This window comes from Narcine bancroftii, chromosome 9, assembly GCF_036971445.1.
Source record: "Narcine bancroftii isolate sNarBan1 chromosome 9, sNarBan1.hap1, whole genome shotgun sequence".
NCBI classification, from domain to species: domain Eukaryota; kingdom Metazoa; phylum Chordata; class Chondrichthyes; order Torpediniformes; family Narcinidae; genus Narcine; species Narcine bancroftii.
The window spans coordinates 109,000,109-109,019,180 of record NC_091477.1 but is presented as its reverse complement, the minus strand read 5'-3'; the positions used below and the strand labels follow the sequence as shown (position 1 = coordinate 109,019,180).

The 19,072-nt window shown below is 39.3% G+C and overlaps 1 protein-coding gene across 5 annotated transcripts in view; it reads right to left on the bottom strand.

Moving 5' to 3' along the window:
• The window catches only part of LOC138742615 (multiple epidermal growth factor-like domains protein 6), a 221,777-nt gene that overhangs the window by 26,281 nt on the left and 176,424 nt on the right, over positions 1-19,072 (bottom strand). For all 5 annotated transcript variants that reach the window (XM_069897268.1, XM_069897267.1, XM_069897270.1 and 2 more), the window contains 4 exons: positions 17,352-17,483; positions 14,544-14,672; positions 8,534-8,662; positions 401-529 (listed from right to left, as the gene is read on the bottom strand). In XM_069897268.1, the coding sequence (XP_069753369.1) occupies positions 401-529; positions 8,534-8,662; positions 14,544-14,672; positions 17,352-17,483 (519 nt within the window). The remainder of the gene's footprint in view (positions 1-400; positions 530-8,533; positions 8,663-14,543; positions 14,673-17,351; positions 17,484-19,072) is intronic.

Here is a 19,072-nt window from a genome sequence, read left to right as displayed (position 1 = left end):
AACTTGTTTAACTAGCATTACAAGATAACTTTGGCATGAAGATGTTGTTCATCACTTATTAAACTATTGGTAGTGGTGCTAAATGTCCTTTGAAAAGTAAATTAAAGTCCGCTTTCACCCTCCCTCACCACTTCCACCCCCAACAAATAGATTGTTCATTGCTCCCTTCCCTCATCGCTTAACCGTAGAGGCCAGTCATTGAGATAATTAATTAGGGAATGATATTCAGAGCAACCTTTGCAAGCCTGTGGTCATGAAAGGAGTCAGGGATCAAAAATGAGACAGATCCATTCATCCAGGGATACGTAGGTCATTAAACTTGCTATTAGGTTAATTTGGGCATACTATATCATAACAAGGACCCAACTACCCCTACCCAGTCCAGTTTACAGTTACTTACGTTGTTGACATGTGATTCCTGTCCATCCAGGAGTACAGAGGCATTGGCCGGTTACATGATCGCACGTGGCATTGTTGTGGCAGTCGCAATGCTGGCTGCAGCCCTCACCGTACCTCTGGTCTGGACAGGCTGAGAAAAGAGCAATACAGAACTGAATCCAGCATTCAATTCCTGCAGTGACAAGACCAAGTCAACAACACAAGGATGTGTTGCCACAGAAACTATTCCAAAACAAAATCTTCAGCCCTGCACCTACTGACAAGTGGACAGCAGTTCCATTGTAATGGGTGTTGTAAGAATAACATTGTCTCATTGCAGGTAACTCAGTGGGCTGACATTTCATTGTGATAAGTATAAATTCTGGAAGAGAAAATAGGCGTTGATGAAAAAAAAGCAAAACAAAACGGAAGAATCTCCAAATCTGATATAAAAACCACAAATGCTGAAAAGACTAAGCAAGCAGCTTCCACAGAAGTACATTCTGGACCATGACTTGTTTTCTGACATTTCCTATCTCCTACAACAAGCATGTTTCAGGTTGCAGAGAAAATGACAGGAACATCTGCAATATGCCACCGTCTGGGGAGACCGCATGCGATGCCAGCTCTGGCCGATAGGGTGCTGAGGGATTGTTTATAGCAAATGATCTGTGTGGGAGATGAATGAAAGAGGAATGAAGAATAAACAAAAGAGAATGCTGACACTTTTCAAAAAAGGTTTGTGAATATAAACTTTCAAAGACATTTCGATAACGAACTGCATAATAGAAGATCATGAAGTTAAACGGACAGTGATTCAAGTCTAAAATCCATGAGGAATTTGCTCCCTGAACACTTTTGGGTGTATTTTATGGGTTTTGAGCTGCTGATCACAAAAGTCACCTTAAAATGTTCCTATCACATTCCATTTTTTAGATTTAACCTATTTTTGTGATTTTCTGTCATATTTTAAGTCTATTAGTATATTGCCCACAAAGCAAGTTGTTTTGGTTAGTCCAAGCATGCCTTAACCTGCACTCAGTGCAAGTACTAAGCAAATATTGTCTTGGGCCTGGAATAGCATGAAAGGCATTTAGAGGTGTTGATGAGAATTTTCTTGGCAATTACAGTGCACCAAACTTTAACCAGCTGATTGACAACTTGCTTCATCCATACAAAACCATTCGTACTTGGACGTCTCCCCTGCTGATCCTGGTGCAGTCAATGACAAACATGGTGAAAGGTTTCACCAGGAGATTGCGACTATGAAAAAGTGGTATCAGGGCAAATAGAATCAATCAATTCTGGCCGATTATTAGATACTGTCTTTAGAGGCATCAGATGCTGAGTAAAAATGAAAATCAGTGGCGAAAGATTTTTTGGTTAGTTGAATTAATGCAATGTGTCAGCTTCATTATGCGATTAAACAAACTAAATTCAATAAAAGTTAATTTAATGTTTCTCCACTTTAAACATGATACAGGGAGGAGTCACGTGAGGGAGTAGTGGCCAGTCGGGAAAACCAGCCCTCTCCAGGAAAACAGGAAAAAAGTTAGAAAAAGACAAAGCACAACAAAAATAAAATAGAAGATAAAGTTACAGAGAAGAGAAGGAGGATGGCATCCAAGAAGGAGAAAATAAAAACAACTGGAATAAAAGAAGTAGAAAAATCATCGAAGAAGAAAGAAGGAATGAAGGAACAGGACGCTGTGGTGGCGAGGTGCGCCCAACCCCAGAGGTCAGTGCCTGCCCTGCGGAGTCGTGACTCACCTGCCGGTGGACTTCAAAAATGGCTCTCGGAGCCAAACAAAAGTGCGCAACTGCACAACCAACGGAATGAAGGGAAAAAGAGGACACCGGTGGGAGGGGGCCAAGCAGAGGAGCGGGTAGCCGCAGCACGAATAGCTGAGGGATGTCCGACACCAGGGCGCTCAGCTGGAAGATGAGAAAAGCAGCAGAGAAGGGAGCGACGTGGGAGAGAGATGGAGAGACCAGCAAGAAGATCAATGGCAGGAGGCACAACAGAGGAGTAGCCCGAGGGGAAGACCAGCAACAAGAGGCCCAGCAAGAAGAGGCCTGACAAAGAGATGTAAGCAGATCCACAGGAAAAACAGAAGAGACACAGACACAAAGAAGAGAAGAAGACACAAACACAGGTACAGACACAGAAGAAGAGGAAGAAGACCAAGATCTTCACAGAGAAATAGAAGATAAAACTGATGGACAAAGAGAAATAGAAGGTAAAACTGATGGACAGAATATAGATAAAGTATTTTTTTGAAAAACAAATTAGGTCATTAAAAGAATGGTTATCATTAGAATTTAATGCAATTAAAAGGAAAATTAAAAGATCAGAAGATAAAATGCAAAGGTTAGAATTAGTAATGACAGAAATAGGGAAAAGAGTAGAGAATGTAGAAGAGTGGGAAGCAGCTGTAGAAATGGAAGTAAATGACTTAAGAGAAAAATTGGAAGAAAGTGACAAAAAAAATTTAAAAGACACAAGAGTTTTTAGCTCAGAAAATTGATATGTTGGAAATTATAGTAGACGAAACAACATAAAAATAGTGGGCCTGAAGGAGGGTGAAGAAAGCACAGACATGAAGGAATTTATAAAAGGATGGTTCCCAAAGGTTCGAGGAACAACGGAAATACAGGAAGAAATGGAAATAGAAAGGGCGCACAGAGCATTAGCTCTGAAACCACAGGCACATCAAAATCCAAGATCCATCTTAGTAAAATTTTTGAGGTATACGACAAGAGAAAATATACTGGAGCAGGCAAGGAATAAAGTTAGAAAAGACAATAAACCATTGGAATACAAGGGTCAAAAATATTTTTTATCCAGACATAAGTTTTGATCTCTTAAAGAGGAGGAAGGAGTTTAATACAGCGAAAATGATTTTATGGAAAAAAGGTTACAAGTTCATGTTAAGACATCCAGCTGTGCTTAAAATATTTATACCCGGGGTGCAAAACAGACTGCTCTCGGATCTAGAGGAAGTGTTAGAATTCGCAGAATGTTTGCAGGACAGAAGAAGAGATGAAGAGGTGTAATAAGAATGAACAACGGCAATAAAGTATATATAAAGATGTAAAAACAATGTATATGTAAAGAACTAAAGAGGGAAAACAGAAGGGAAAGTAAGGGTGGAAAAAGAGAGAGCGAGAGCTTTGTTAAATGTGTTAAAATAAAAAGTGTTTTCTGGGGAGGGCTGGAGGGGAAAGGGAAGAACCGTCACTGCAAAATCAGTTGACGCTGCGAGCAAGACCACAATCCAAATGGAAAGGGGAGTTGTAGTTGCCTTGCAAGGGATAAGGAGCAACTCAGAGAGGGAGGGAACTTTTGGGGTTAAAGTATTAGTGGGTGTGGAACCGTGGGGGTACTTTATGTTTTAAATGTGTTGTACATTAAGTTTAGTAAGAGAAAACTAAGAGATGAAAATGGGGAAAAGGGGGTTAGAAGTGGAAAAAAAATATAAGCAAGATATAAGATGGCCATGTTAAACTATATGACTATAAAGATTAATGGAATACATAACCAAATTAAAAGGAAGAGGATACTAAATTTATTGAAGAAGGAAAAAACTAGATATAGCATTTGTGCAGGAAACACATCTAACTGAAGTGGAACATAACAAATTAAAGGGAGACTGGGTAGGACACGTAGCGGCAGCATCTTATCATTCAAAAGCTAGAGGTGTAGCCAAATAGAGGAGGAAATATTAGATCCAGCAGGGAGGTATGTAATGATAAAATGTCAGATATATTCATAATTTTGGAATTTGCTCAATATATATGCACCTAATGAGGAGGATCAAAAGTTTATGCAGGATATTTTTTTTGAAGATTGCAGACACACAAGGAAATATATTGATAGGAGGAGATTTTAATGTTAATTTGGACCCAATGTTGGATAAAACTGGACAAAAGACAAGTTAAATCAATGCATGAAATGAAACTTATGGATATATGGAGGAGACAGCATCCAAGAGAGAAGGAATATTCATATTATTCGAGTAGGCATAAAACATACTCAAGGATTGATATGTTTTTGTTGTCAGCCCATATTCAAGGGAGAGTTAGGAAAACTGAGTATAAAGTTAGATTACTACCAGATCATTCACCCCTATTATTAGCAATAGACCTGGAGAACATCCCACCAAGAACATAGAGATGGAGATTAAACTCCATGTTACTTAAAAGGCAGGAATTTAGAGAGTTTATTGAACGCCAAATTAAAACATATTTTGAAATAAACACAGGATCAGTGAAAGATAAATTTATATTATGGGACGCAATGAAAGCCTTCATTCGAGGGCAGATAATAAGTTATGTGACTAAGATGAAAAAGGATTACAATCGGGAAACAGAGCAGTTGGAAAGGGAGATAGTAAATACAGAAAAGGAATTAGTAAAAAGGGATGATATAAATAAAAGGAGAGAATTGGCAGACAAAAAAAAACGTAACATTACAAATGTATAAGGTGGAGAAGAACATGATGAAAACAAAGCGAAAGTATTACGAACTGGGAGAAAAAACATAAAATATTGGCCTGGCAACTTAAAACAGAACAAGTTAAAAGAACGGTATGGCATCAATGAAAAAGGACAAACAAATCACATATAACCCAACAGAGATTAATGAAAATGTTAAGGAATTTTATGAACAATTATACCAAACTGAGAATGAGGGAAAAGATGACAAAATAGAGGAATTTTTAGCTAAAATTGAACTGCCAAAATTGCAAGAAGAGGAACAAAATAAACTAATAAAACCATTTGAAATAGAGGAAGTACAGGATATATTTAAAAAGCTGCCGAACAATAAAACACCAGGAGAGGATGGATTTCCAATAGAATTTTATAAAACATTTAAAGTGTTATTAATTCCTCCTCTCCTGGAAGTAATGAACCCGGTAGGAGAAACACAAAACTTGCCAGATTCATATAAGACAGCAATAATTACAGTAATACCAAAGATGGGGAAGGAACCATTAACACCAGCATCATATAGACCAATATCTCTACTTAGCTCAGATTTATAAGATAATAGCGAAATTATTAGCAAACAGATTGGCCAATTGTGTACCAAAAATAGTAAAACAAGATCAAACTGGATTTATTAAGAAAAGATAAACAGCGAACAATGTCTGTAAATTTATTAATCTAATTCATGCAGTTCAAAGAAATAAGAAACCAACAGTGGCTGTTGCTTTAGACACAGAAAAAGCTTTTGACCGAGTAGAGTGGAACTACTTATTTAAAGTATTACAGAAGTTCAGTCTACCAAAAAAATAAATAAATTGGATTAAAGCATTGTATAATGGACCGTTGGTGAAAGTAGCTAGCAGTGAATGGATATGTATCAAATCAATTTAAATTAAGTAGGTCAACTAGACAGGAATTTCCACTATCCCCCTCATTGTTCACCTTAGCAATAGAACTTTTGGCAGAACAGATAAGAATAGAAAATAAAATAAAAGGAGTAAAAAATAAAGGAGAAGGATTTTAAAATTAGCTTATTTGCAGATGACATTATAGTATACTTAACAGAACCAGAGATATAAATAAAAGAATTACAGAAGAAATTGAAGGAATATGGAGAAATATCGGGGTACAAGATCAACGCAATTAAAAGTGAAGTGATGCCAATGAGTAACGCAGACTATACAGAATTTCAAAAAGAATCACCATTTAAATGGCAAGCACAAGCAATCCGATACCTAGAGATCAGGATAGATAATAATTTAAGCCACTTGTACAAACTAAATTATCAGCCACTAATAAAGAAATTGCAGGAAGACTTAGAACATTGGAAAGAATTACTGCTAACGTTGATAGGAAGGGTGAGCTGCATTAAAATGAACGTGTTCCCAAGGATACAATACTTATTTCAAACGTTACCAATTCCCTTAACAGAGAAATTTTTTCAATGAACTAAAGAGAACAATAAGGAAATTCTTGTGGAAAGGGGGGAAACCAAGGGTAGCGTTACATAAAATTAACGCAGAGGTATAATCAAGGTGGTTTGCAGTTACCAAATTTTAGAAATTATTATAGAGCCACCCAATTAAGGTATTTATCAGATTTTTACCAGACAAGGGAAAAACCAGACTGGACTAAGATAGAACTAGATAAAATAGGCAAAAAGGTACCAGAACATATACTTTATAAGTGGGATGAAAAACTGGTGCAACATAAAAACTCACCAGTACTGCATCTTTTACTTAATACATGGAAGAAGATCCACTTAGAAAGAAAAAAAAAACGAATTACCAAATATCAAAATTGTTATTGACGCAAAATCCGCTAATCCCTTTTATAATAGATAATCTTTCCTTTAGAGAATGGGAGAGAAAAAGAATCAAAAGAATAGAAAATTGTTTTTTGGGAAATACTTTATTAACATTTGAACAGTTGAAGTACAAATATGGAATAACTCATGGTACAATGTTTGCATATCATCAATTGAAAGCTTACTTAAAGGATAAATTGGGAAGCAACTTGAGATTATCTGAAGGAAGCAGCTTTGAATATGTGATTACAGACACAATGATAATTAAAAGATTTATAACGAACATGTACATTAAACTGCAAGATAAGGAGAATAATGAAATAAACTATAAACCTAAGCTGAAGTGGGAAAAGGATTTAAACATAAAGATAAAAAATGAAGTATGGGAAAAGTTATGTCCTGGAACTACGAAGAATACAATAAACACAAGGTTACGCATGATACAGTATAATTGGTTACACAGGGTATATATTACTCCTCAAAAATTAAAAGAATGGGACTCAAAATTATCAGATAGATGTTTTCGCTGTGGGAAGGAAATGGGAACAACATTACATGCAACTTGGATATGTGCGAAGGTGAATACGTTTTGGGAAGATTACAAAAAATTACAAAAAATAGCATACCAAAAAAACCAGAGATATTTCTTTTAAATAATATAAGAAGAAAAGAATTAGGCCTGAAATGGGATAAAGCACAAAAAAAATCATTATGATAGCCTTAGCAGTAGCAAAAAAATGTATAATGTCAGCTTGGAAGAGAGCATGAGTATACAGCAATGGTACATGGAAATGAATAAATGTATTCCATTGGAAAAAATAACATAATAAAAAAAATAAAGTCACAATGTTTGAACAAATTTGGGAACCATACATGGAACATATCAGAGAGGGCTTGCCTATGACCTCCATCCCCTAAAATGAAAATGATAAGAAGACAACATGACTAGATTCAGTGTGTAATAAATAGACGACACATTTTTCTTGTTTATTTTCCTTTGTGTGAAGATACTGTTTTATGGTTTTATTGTATTGTATATATTGAATACCAGTGGGTTTTGGGTGGGTGGGGTAGAGGGGAGGGAGGGAAAGGGGGAAAAAATGGAGAAAAGGTCACTGTATACATTTAATGAGAAACATTTGTACATATTTTGGTTGACATAATTCACAGAGTGAAAAATTTAAAAAAATTTAAAAAAGAACATGATACAGCAAAACTGAAATTATCTTTGTGTTAATTTTGAAGTTGCCCATCATCATCCCAAATTATTTTCAGGAAGCAAACCGTTTGGAAAAAAAACTGATGTCCAATGAAATTGGCCAAGGTACTGTGCATAAAGTATTGGCAGGAAGTATTGGTCACTTTATTCCATCATTCTGAGGTTTCAAAGTGTTTCCCAGTAAGATGCAATGGATTTTCACAAAGGATGAGCCACAACAATCACGTGCAGAGAAGCTGGTAAACAGTGTTTGACCTGACATATTAATGTTGTTTCTCTCTCCACAGTTGCTGACTGGCCTGGTGAGTAGACAGGTACTTTGCTTGGATTTCCAGAATTGGCAGCCTTGGACATTTGAATGACATAGGGTTAATGTCTGACATCTGCTAATAATTTGGGAAATAGCCAAGATATTTTCATAATGTGCAGAAATAAAGCAAACAGTGAGGAAGGTTGTAATGTGCTCTGGGAGGATATGTGCAGTCTGGAGATAAATTTAACACCAATGCTTCAAAATTCTAGTGCACCCCAAAGGGTTTGCTTAGGAGAAATATAGCAGGGTGCTAATAATTGTTTTCAAAAGTTATTATTCACACATCACACTGTTATAACTCTCCCAGCCACCCAAGTTAACTTACGTTGGTTACAATGGAGTCCCAGCCATCCCGGAGCACAGCGGCACTTCCCAGTCACAGGATCACATCTGGCACCATTTCTACAGTTGCACATCTGCTGACAGTCAAGCCCATGAAACCCATCAGGGCAGGCTGCGAATGAGAAAGCAGATGTACGTTAGGGTCTGGGCAAGCCATTAACACAACCATGACCCTGGAAATACCATCTCTCCATGATGATGGGCAACATGCTAACACACCCAAATACTGGCAGTATTGATGCAGTCCTGACCAGCGTCCCCTTTTGTCTTTCAATTAGTTAATTCTACAGTTCATCTCTCAAACATATCAGATCTTATTCACCCAGCAATCTGTATATGCTGATGTACATGATCTCGCTGAAAAGGAAATCCTCAGTTTTATTATTCTTATCCTGGTTTTCAAATCCATCCACAGTCTTGCCATTCTCCATTTCTATCTTCTCTTGCCATGTAAATCTACAGGATAAACTTCCTCCTCCCTAACTTTAATTGCTTTCACACTGGAAGTTGTATATTCAGTTGCCAAGGCCCCTAGATTCCAAACCTTGTTTGCCTGGCCACCTCATTTGGAAACTCACTGCTTTCACCAGGCTTCTGGCTAGCTCCTCCCAATGTGGCTCAGGGTCATTGTTTATTAGTTTATGCTCCAATGAAGCATTGAGTTGGTTCCTCTATGAGAGAGATATCCCATCATGATTCATTAAAGTAGATAGATCACCATTCTTTGGATCTTAAAAAATTGAGTGGTGAACTTAAGATCCTCAGGAGTCATGACAGGTAGAAGTCGAGATGTCTCCCTGTCTGGGAGGGTCTTAAGCAAGGAGATAGAGTTACAAGGGACAGTTACTTAAAACTGAGGGAGCTTGGAATTTCTTCTTGCAGATTGTTGCAAGCCTCTGGGGTTCTCTGTTCCAGATAGTTGTGGAGGTTGCCTCATTGGAGGTAGTTAAAGAGGAAGAAGATCAAATTTAAAAGATTGGAGAATTGGCAGCTCTGAGAGCATGTAGAAGAGAAATAGAAATCTAGGTAAATCAGCCACAATCTCATTGAATAGCAGGCAGACTTAGGAGCTGAGCCCCAAACAGTTCTTTCAAGTGAATCTGTCGGGGTTCAGTTCACATCCGGTGCTCCAGTTGTTGTCTCCTCCACATCGGCGAGACTGGGCGAGAATGGGAGATCACATTGTTGATCACCTCAGTCCGCTGCAATAGCGTGGATCTCCCAGTGGCCACCCATTTCACTTCCCCATCCCAATCCCTTGCTGACATGTCTGTCCATGGTCTCAAGTACTGGCAGACTGAGACCACCCTCAAATTGGAGCAAAAACACCTAATCTTCTGACTGGCCACTCTCCCATTGGATGGCATTAATATTAACTTATCTGGTTTTCATCAAAACTCTCCTCCTCCTCCCCCCCCCCCAACTTCTTACTCCATCACCTTCCCCCAGCTCTGTCTCGCCCTTTTCCCTGTCTCCTTTTGCACAGACATGATAAATTCTCGCCTCTCCCCATACCATATGAATTAATACCTTTTGTTGGTCTGGATCCTCTCCAAGCCAACATTAATGTTTTTTTTAGACTGCAAAGGTGGGGGGAAAAAAGCTGAAAAGGTTAATATAATTACTGCCCAGGTGGTCATTCACACTGGGTGTCGTTTTAGACTGCAAGTACCTGAGGCCACAGTCCCGGTGTCTGGACGTGCAGTTGGGTGAAAGAATTTTTCCGGTACGATTTACACTGCAGGCTTCCTCCAAAAGGTTGAAGGGATCCTGCAGGATAAATCACGGTGAATTGACTCAAAATTCCTGCACATTCCTTCTTAGACTGCCCTTGCAACGGCAAAATTCTTTGATTGTGCCGTTACCTGCCAACAGTCTAAAAACCATAATCGTCTGAATTCTGAGATTTCCTGCTTTGGGATCGTTCTTCTCATTCCTTGAAGCTGGCCTCAGGCCTGAAACATCAGCAACATATATTGGACTCCTATGGACGCTGAAAACGGCTGAGATCCTCCAGCATTTCAGTGTGTTTTTATTACAATCACTCTGTCTGCAGACTTTCATATTAGGAGACCTGTTCCTTCTCCTTTTGTCTTGCATACTTTTGTGGAGCATTCTGCTATGTTAAAAGCTCTGCGAATATCCTTAATTCCGCTTGATGTTACAGACCATTCACCTCATTTATTTTAAAGTCCCCCCAAGGAGACTGTCTTCTAACCTTTCTGAAATAGCTTCATAAGGAAAATTAGCCGAAATAAGTTTGATCATTGAGCAGCACAGTTAAAGCAACGCTATTACATTGCCAATGACCCAAGTTGAATCCAATGGCATCTGTAAGCAGTTTGCATGTTATGCCCTCCCCACCCCACCCCCATGTCTGCATTGGCTTCCTCCAATTTCCTCCCACATTCCAAAGATGTACAGGGTTAGTAGGTTAATTGGTGTAGTTGGACGTCGGGGGCTCATGGGCCAGAAGGGTCCGTTACCATGCTGTATCTCTAATTTAAAAATAAACATCGAACTAGTACTCACTCACAAGGTCGATTATCAGTAACAGTCACAGGAAACAATACAAATTCATACTTCTGAATAACAGAAGGCAGTTATTGAGAACATTTAATATCCTTAAAAAGTGATGCACTTAAAACTAACATGTAAATAGAAAGGATGTTATAACACTAATTAGAATAAATATTAGAAATAGGATCATGGCCAATCTACCCATGGACTCAGCTCAACCAACCTGTGTTCCCCATAGCCCTTAATTCTCCTACTTAGTCATTGGGCAGAGAATCATTGCTCCCTGGGAGAAGCAGTGAATCCACATCAAGGTTAAGACTTTTGGAATGATTTGGAATAATTATATAAACAACATTCAAAATGAGAGGAATAGAAGTAGCACGAGAATCGGTCAAGATGAAAAGTATATCTTTGGAGAGAATACTTCTAGGGGATGGAATAAAGCAGATTTGCTTGGATGACAGAGTGAATACATAGCCTAATGCAAGCCATGTGTGTTACAGAACTCCATTTATTCTATAAGCTCCATCTCGGGAAATAATCTGGCTGTAGGAGATTACCAGCCAGATTTTGGGGGATTTAAGCTGGAAAAAAAATGCTAAAAGTCATGAAGGGACAACTTATGGATCGAAGGACATCTGCTGAGAACAGTGATGTGGAGGAATTTCTTCAGCCAGAAGATGGTAAATCTGTGGAGTTTGTTGCCACAGACAATTGTGGTCACTGAGTGTATTCATGGTTCTTGATTAACCAGGGCATCAAATATTATGGGGTGAAGGCTGGGCAGTGGGGCTGAGTGGGGAAATGGATTGAATGGTGGGGCAGGCTTGATGGGCTGAATAGCCCATTTCTGCTCCTATGTCTTATGGTCTTATAAATAACATTCCTGAAATGTTCAAAATATTTGCCTAAAATTGTATGCATTCTTATATCAGTAGATGTTCAAATATTCACCAAGATGTTCAAAGAAATTTCTACTTCTAATGCTGTTCCAGGTTTCACAGACAACACTGCATCTTGGTCTGATACACTCTCTGGTTGTATTGCAGCTAAGTTGGCAAATATGATTGCTCAGGAACGCAGAAGGCTCCAGAAGCTAACTAATGTAGCCTGAAAACCACAAAAATGCTGGAGGAACTCAGCAGGTCTTGCATTAACCACAGGAGGTAAAATTATGCTACCGACCTTGGGGCTCAGGCCCGAGATGTCAGTTACCTCCTAAGGACACTGCAAGATCTTCTGAGTTCCTCCAGTATTTTTACTGCAGACTTTAGTGTTTCACTAAAAACATACCCAAGTCCACAGGTTTTGACCTCCCATCTATTGAATGCATCCAAGTGAGGCACTGTCTCAGGAAGGCAGCCAACATCATGAAGGACCCCTGTCATCTTTGTCACAACCTCTTCTCACTGCTACCTTCAGACAGAAAGTATACAAGCCTGAAGACCAGCACGTCCAGGTTCAAGAACAGTTGTTTCCAACAACTATTAGCCTCTTGAAACTCCCCTTGTTACATTAAATCAGGGACTGTTCCAACAGTACACAAGGACTGTTTGCACTATTACTAAGTCACTTTATTTGCACTAAGTTAACCGTGAATGCTTATTTTTTAAAATTTATCTTTTTAAAATTCAATTATGTATACTAATTAATTGTTAAAACAAAGCAGCAGTTCAGCTACAACAAAAAATCCGGTATATATGTACTTTGTAAAATCAAATGACAATAAACTTATCATTATTTATCAACTTGGGGCACTGTAAACTTTTTATACCTGATCCTCAGTGAGCACAGGAGGGCGCTATTTACCACTATTCTGAAACTATCCACCACCGCTGTCCCTGTACCTTCTCTGCCGCTGTGAAACCAGAAGGCCTATCAGCGCTCAGAGAAATGTGAATCAATTTTCCATCCACAATTGTTATATTAATTTCTGTCAATTGAGCAATTTAATATGTATACAATAATGTAGTTATGATCACATGAATACTGAGCAATTTCGTACCTCTAATCCATCAAAACTTAGAATGCGTTGGCAGTAATAACTTGTTGCAGTCATTTATTACCTGGAAAATGTATAGAATTTTACACTGCAAAACAGTCCAATATATTTTTTAAAAGATTAGATACAAAGGAAGAATTAAGAATTAGAGAGGATGTCAGGTAATGTGATTGAAAAGTAGGTTCTCAGATGAAAAGAAATATGGATTGACGTGGGGTTCAGGAAGAGTGTTAAGGAGGCCCTCATAATTGGACACTCCGGTCCAACAGGGGAATGTTTGACACTACTTACAGACCACTAAAATATTTTTAGAAAGAGCATGCACTCATATACAGTAGCTCCTTTAATCTCAAGACATCCCGAACTGTTTTACAACCAATTAAAGGCTGTTGTAATGCAGAGAACAAAAGAACCAGAGAACACTACAACACAGAAACAGGCCCTACGGCCCATCTAATCTGTGCCAAACTATTTTTCAGCCAGGTTCCGTTGGCCTGCCTCGAATAATAGTCCTCCATACCCCTCCCATCCACGTACCTATCCAAATTACTTTTAAATGTTGAAATCGAACCTGCTCTACCACTTCCACTGGCAGTTATATATACACACACGCCCCCTGAATGAACAAGTACCCCTTAAACATTTCACCTTTCCCCATGTCCTCTAGTTCTGGTCTCACCCAACTTCAGAGGAAAATGCCTGCTTTCATTTATCCTATCTACGCCCCTCATAATTTTGTACACCTTAAGATCATCCACCTTTCCTACAATACTCCTTCTTATTGAAGTAGATGCAACTCAGAACATTAATCCCACCATGCTCAACCTTTCTACTGTGAAATTTTTAATTATTTATGTATTTTCAAAAATCAACTCAAAATGATATTGAACTTTTAAAAATCATTTTTAATAGTATTGACTGCCCTTGAACATTGTGAACATTTAGTTTGGCATGTGTTTCATCTTGTATTCGTATGTGTGAGTTCTTAGATTACACATGGATGAAGGAGAAGGTTCTTTATTTTAAAGTTGTTGTAAGCAGCACATGAGGAATGCCATGATGCTGCAAGCCTCCATTACAGATCTAACATACCGTGTGTCAGCCCCCTGCTGGCAGCCAAGTCAAATTAAACAGGAACTATAATCAAGGTCTTGCTAGCAGACATGCAGACATGATCACTAACATTACAGCATGTGCTTAGGTTAAGGATCTGAACTATGTATGGGCACAAGGGGGTTTCCACTCAGTAAAGCCAAATTTCACCCAAAGTGGCTTCTGGCACTGCTGTTAGCAATGGTGATGGTGGAATGGCAGTGATGGGGCTAATCACGGGCTCCACTGCTCTCCATTCTTGGTCCCCACCTCTTTAAGGGTGGTACTCCCACAACCCCACCCCCCTCCACCACATTCAACAATACTATTTTCAATTCAACAGGGATGCATGAATGAAAAGTAAAAAGTCACATCTTACGTCTTTGACAGAATGCTCCCATCCATCCAGCTGCACAAGTGCACGCTCCACTGACGTGATCACAAGCTGCTTCATTTTCACAGCGACAGACGGATTGGCATCCCGGTCCGTAACTCCCACCAGGGCACTCTGCACAAGGGGAGATGGCAGCATGAGAACCAATTTCACTGTTGACCCATAAACCAATAGACTGCCCCACGATAATTAGGCTGTGGCTCAACCTCTCAATGACCCACATAAATTTGACGCCATAAGCAAACAGGATTCCCGCAAAAGTCCTTTCAATGTCCCCAACTAGTCCAGCAAAGTCCCATAGAAAGAGGGGCAAGTGGGAAGAAACTCTCTATGCTCCCAGTTGTACTCACCTCTGCACACTCAAGTTCACAGGTATTGATTTTGTTTATACAAAAAGCTCTTCATCCTGCACGATGCCATTTTATTCAAACAACTTTATTCAAACAACTGCTATAAACAAAGCATGACCAAGGCACTCCATTGGTTGAATATTTGCTACTATTTTAACCTATGTGTTACTTCAGAGAATATTTAATTTAAACATTTTAAACTGTATTAAAAATGTTATTTATTCTTATTTATTGCAATTTATTTATTTATTCAATCTTTTTTTTTGCCGGTTGCTTGACTTTTGGATAATAGGGATTTTACTCTATTGATTTTTCAACACTTGGGTATCATTGGTAATTCCAGGATTTAGTACCAATACCTTTGAAAAGGAAGTGGTGAGCTGGCTTCGTGAACTGCTGCAGTCCATCTCATACATCTCATAATCTGCTGAAGGTATTCCCACAGCACAGCTGGGGGGAGTCCCAGGATTTTGATCCAATAATGAAGGGCAGGTGATGTATTTCCATATGGGATGACATTCAACATGGAGGAGAACCTACCGACAATGGTCTTCCCTTGTGCCAGCAGCCCTTGTCCTGCTCAGAAGTGGTGCTAGTGAAGGTGAATGTGTGAATGTAGGTGCAATGGACAACCAATTGCGTGCATTTCCTCCCACATTCCAAAGGTGTATAGGATTAGTAGGTTAATTGGTCACATGGGTATATTTGGATAGCATGGGCTCATGGGCCAGAAGGGCCTGTTGCCGTGCTGTATCTCTAAAAATAAATATTGGTCCAGTATTCACTCATGATGTCAACCATCAGTAACAGTCACAGGAAACAATACAAGTTCATACTTTCGAATAACAAAATTATTTTATCAGGAATATTTAATATCCTTTAATATTGCATGCTTAATTTCTTTCAAAAAAATCTACATTAAAGAATTACTTGAAAAAACAGGAATTAACACTGGCTGAGTAAAACACAAAATACTGCAGATGTTGTGTTTGCGGTGAAAAAGCCTAAAGGGCTCAGGCCCGAAAAGTCAATAATATATCTTTACCTCCTACGAACGCTGCAAGATTTGCTGGGTTCCATAGAATCAAAGAACACTACAGGAGAGAAAACAGTCCATTCAGCCCTTCTAGTCTGCGCCAAAAAGTTCATACTGCTAGTCCCATGGACCTGCACCCATACCATAAACCTCCAGACCTCTCCCATCCATGTATCTACCCAGTTTTTCTTTAAAAACTTAAGAGTGATCCCGCATTTACCATGTCAGATGGAAACTCGTTCCCCACTCCCACCACTCCCTGAGTGAAAAAGTTCCTCCTAATGTTTCCACTAAACCTTTCCCCTTTCACCCTAAAGTCATAGTCTCTTGTATTGATCTCCCCTAATCTAAGTGAAAAAATATTTACCCTGTCTATACCCCTCATCATTTTATAAACCTCTATCAAATCTCCTCTCATTCTTCTATGCTCCAAGGAATAAAGTCCTAACCTGTTTAATCTTTCCCTGTAACTCAACTCTGTGCCACGCCCCTTGCAGAGGAACGCTATTGAGTTATTGATCATTCAGTCAGTGCCAATGGCTAAAGAAATCTGTCTCAGGACAGTCTGTTTGAAAATTGTCCTCTTTATATTCCTTTCAATCGCTGCAGATGGCAAATAAAATGGAGCGTCCTCTTTATGCTGTGACCTTCACCTCAAGAGTAAAGCTGCAACTTGCTTTCTCACTCTCCCTTCCTTCCCCTGTGAAAACCACTGTCCTTATTCCTTGTGCTATCTTCTCATGGCTGTTGCAGAAAATAAGATGGTTGCAGAACAATAAGATAGTTCAGATGGTTCACAGTAACATGGTTATAGATTTTCATTTACCCTTTCCTGGAAGCTTGTGTTAACAGTTACCGAGGTAAGGAATAATTATTATTGTGATACTCTGGACTTTTCACCAAAGGGTCATCATAATGGTATCATAATGAAATAGAGGGAGCAAAATGAGTGGTTGTTATTTCCCAACTGGGAGCCAAAAGGTATGGGAATTAAAACTAGCAGAAAAAGAGGGTGAGAATAGAAGGGTGCACTCAACGCTTGGGAGCCTGCAGTACATAAATGTGCTGGATAAACTCAGCAGGTCATGCAGCATCCATAGGAAGTAAAAGGCAGGCAGTTGTGTACTGCTGTGGACCCCAGCATCTGCAGATTTCTTGTTTAACTACACATGGGAACCTTTTGCTTTGAGGCTCTATCAATCCAAATATCATTCGCCCTCACAACATCCACATTAAAATATCAGAGAAAGGATCTGTACTTAAAATATTAACAATAACCATTTTTTAACTGCTTGATAATGATGTTATTTTATACTTATTAAAACGTGCACCCTGAATATATTTTCCAGATTTGTGATTTGTAGCTTCTCAGAAATGACTGTGTGGTCCACACGACCTGAAACTTACTGTATTCACAGCGGTTCCCAGTGTAACCCGCCTCACACAGACAGTGACCGGTCACAGGATTGCAGCTCCCATCAGTGCTGTTACAGTCACACCAATTCTTGCACCCTCCACCCCATCGGCCCACGTCACAAGCTGTAGAGAGGAAAGAAATTGTGAAAAAGCTGCCATGCCGGACACAGGACCTGCCAGCAACTGGACTGAGACAACCTACCGGGTGCTGCAGATAGAGTTTAAACTAGGTCTCCTGGGCAAACTAGAAGAGTTGCACTGGTGTTACCTGTTAAAACTGTTTGACAGTGATTCAAGACTGCAAAGCCATATTGTTTTGATATGAAGGCCTCACAGTTGCTTTGTGCGCATCTCAGTCAGTGTCATTGCTGGCATCGTGTCAATGAGACAGAATTGCCTGGTTGTTGGGGCTCTCACGGTCTTGACACAGGGGATGTCGATGTGGACTGGCACTTCCTTGGAGCAGCACAGTGTTGTCAGAAATAAAAGCAGAAAACACTGAAAATGCTCAGCCTCATGTGCAGAAGGAGAAAGAGTGTTAACGCTTCCAGTTCAAAACCCTTCGATAGAGCCTGAAATGTTAACCCTGTTTCTCTTTTCACCAAGACCAGCAGATTTGTTGAGCATTTCCAGTGTTTTCTGATTTTATTTCAGATTTCCTGCATCTGTGTTTCGTTTTTTTAATTTTTTTTTTTAAACTGTCCATTCAGCTCCAAAACATTCTGTTCAACCTGCGAAGAGGCAGGTTAAGGCTTTCAGTAATGCCTGGACTCCATCACGGCGACATGCAGATTATCCCATGTGCTGTGGGGATAATGCCAAAGCTCTTCTTGTTACATTAATCGCAGACTGCTCTGATACCATAAAAGGGACAAGGTGCATTATAAAAACACAACTTCCATTTCTTGCACCATGGCAAATGTGAACATTTGCGATATATCTATTTTTTGCATTCAAGATTCCTTTATCATCAACTTTTGCCTTCCACAAAGAGCTGTCACTGGTACAGCTTGGTGCACCCACAATAAGAGAAAGTAGAAGCAAAAGAGAATCCCTTCAGAGACACTGAGGGTCCGTGGATTCACCTCTAGCCCTCCCACAACCTCTGCAACAACACGGCCTCCTGCCTGCAAACCCAAGCTCCCAGTGTCAAACCTACAACATGCTCTTTGAGAACTCTTCCTGCCATCAGTACCCTCTGTGAAATTTAATGTCTGCTATTGTAGCTGTTGTTTCTTCTTTACAAAGTACCTGTTCAGCTGCTACAAGAATTTCAGAGCAAATGTCCATCATCAACGTGAGATGGTCTCTCCCTATGGTTCGCACGTGACCCGCCATCTCACTTTGATAGGTTTTGTACGTGATCGCAAGCTTTTGAGAACTTCCATTCTTTTACTGGACACATCCACATCACTGGCGAGAGAGCAATCATTGTCCATTTCTAACCGGCAACAAGATGATTAGTTTGTTTGGCCATTTCAGAAGGTGTTCATGAGTCAGCCCCATTGGTGAGACAGGAATACATATAATCCAGACCAGAGAGGGATGGCAGATCTCCTCCCTGAAGGGAATAAAATGGGGTTTTACATTTATTTATTATCATTTATTATTTATTTGTTATCATTCTTAACAGTTATTGCTATAAAATACCAAAATAGTAATGTAATTTCAATTCAGACTGCCAGTTTGGGATTTGAACTCGTACATTGGGG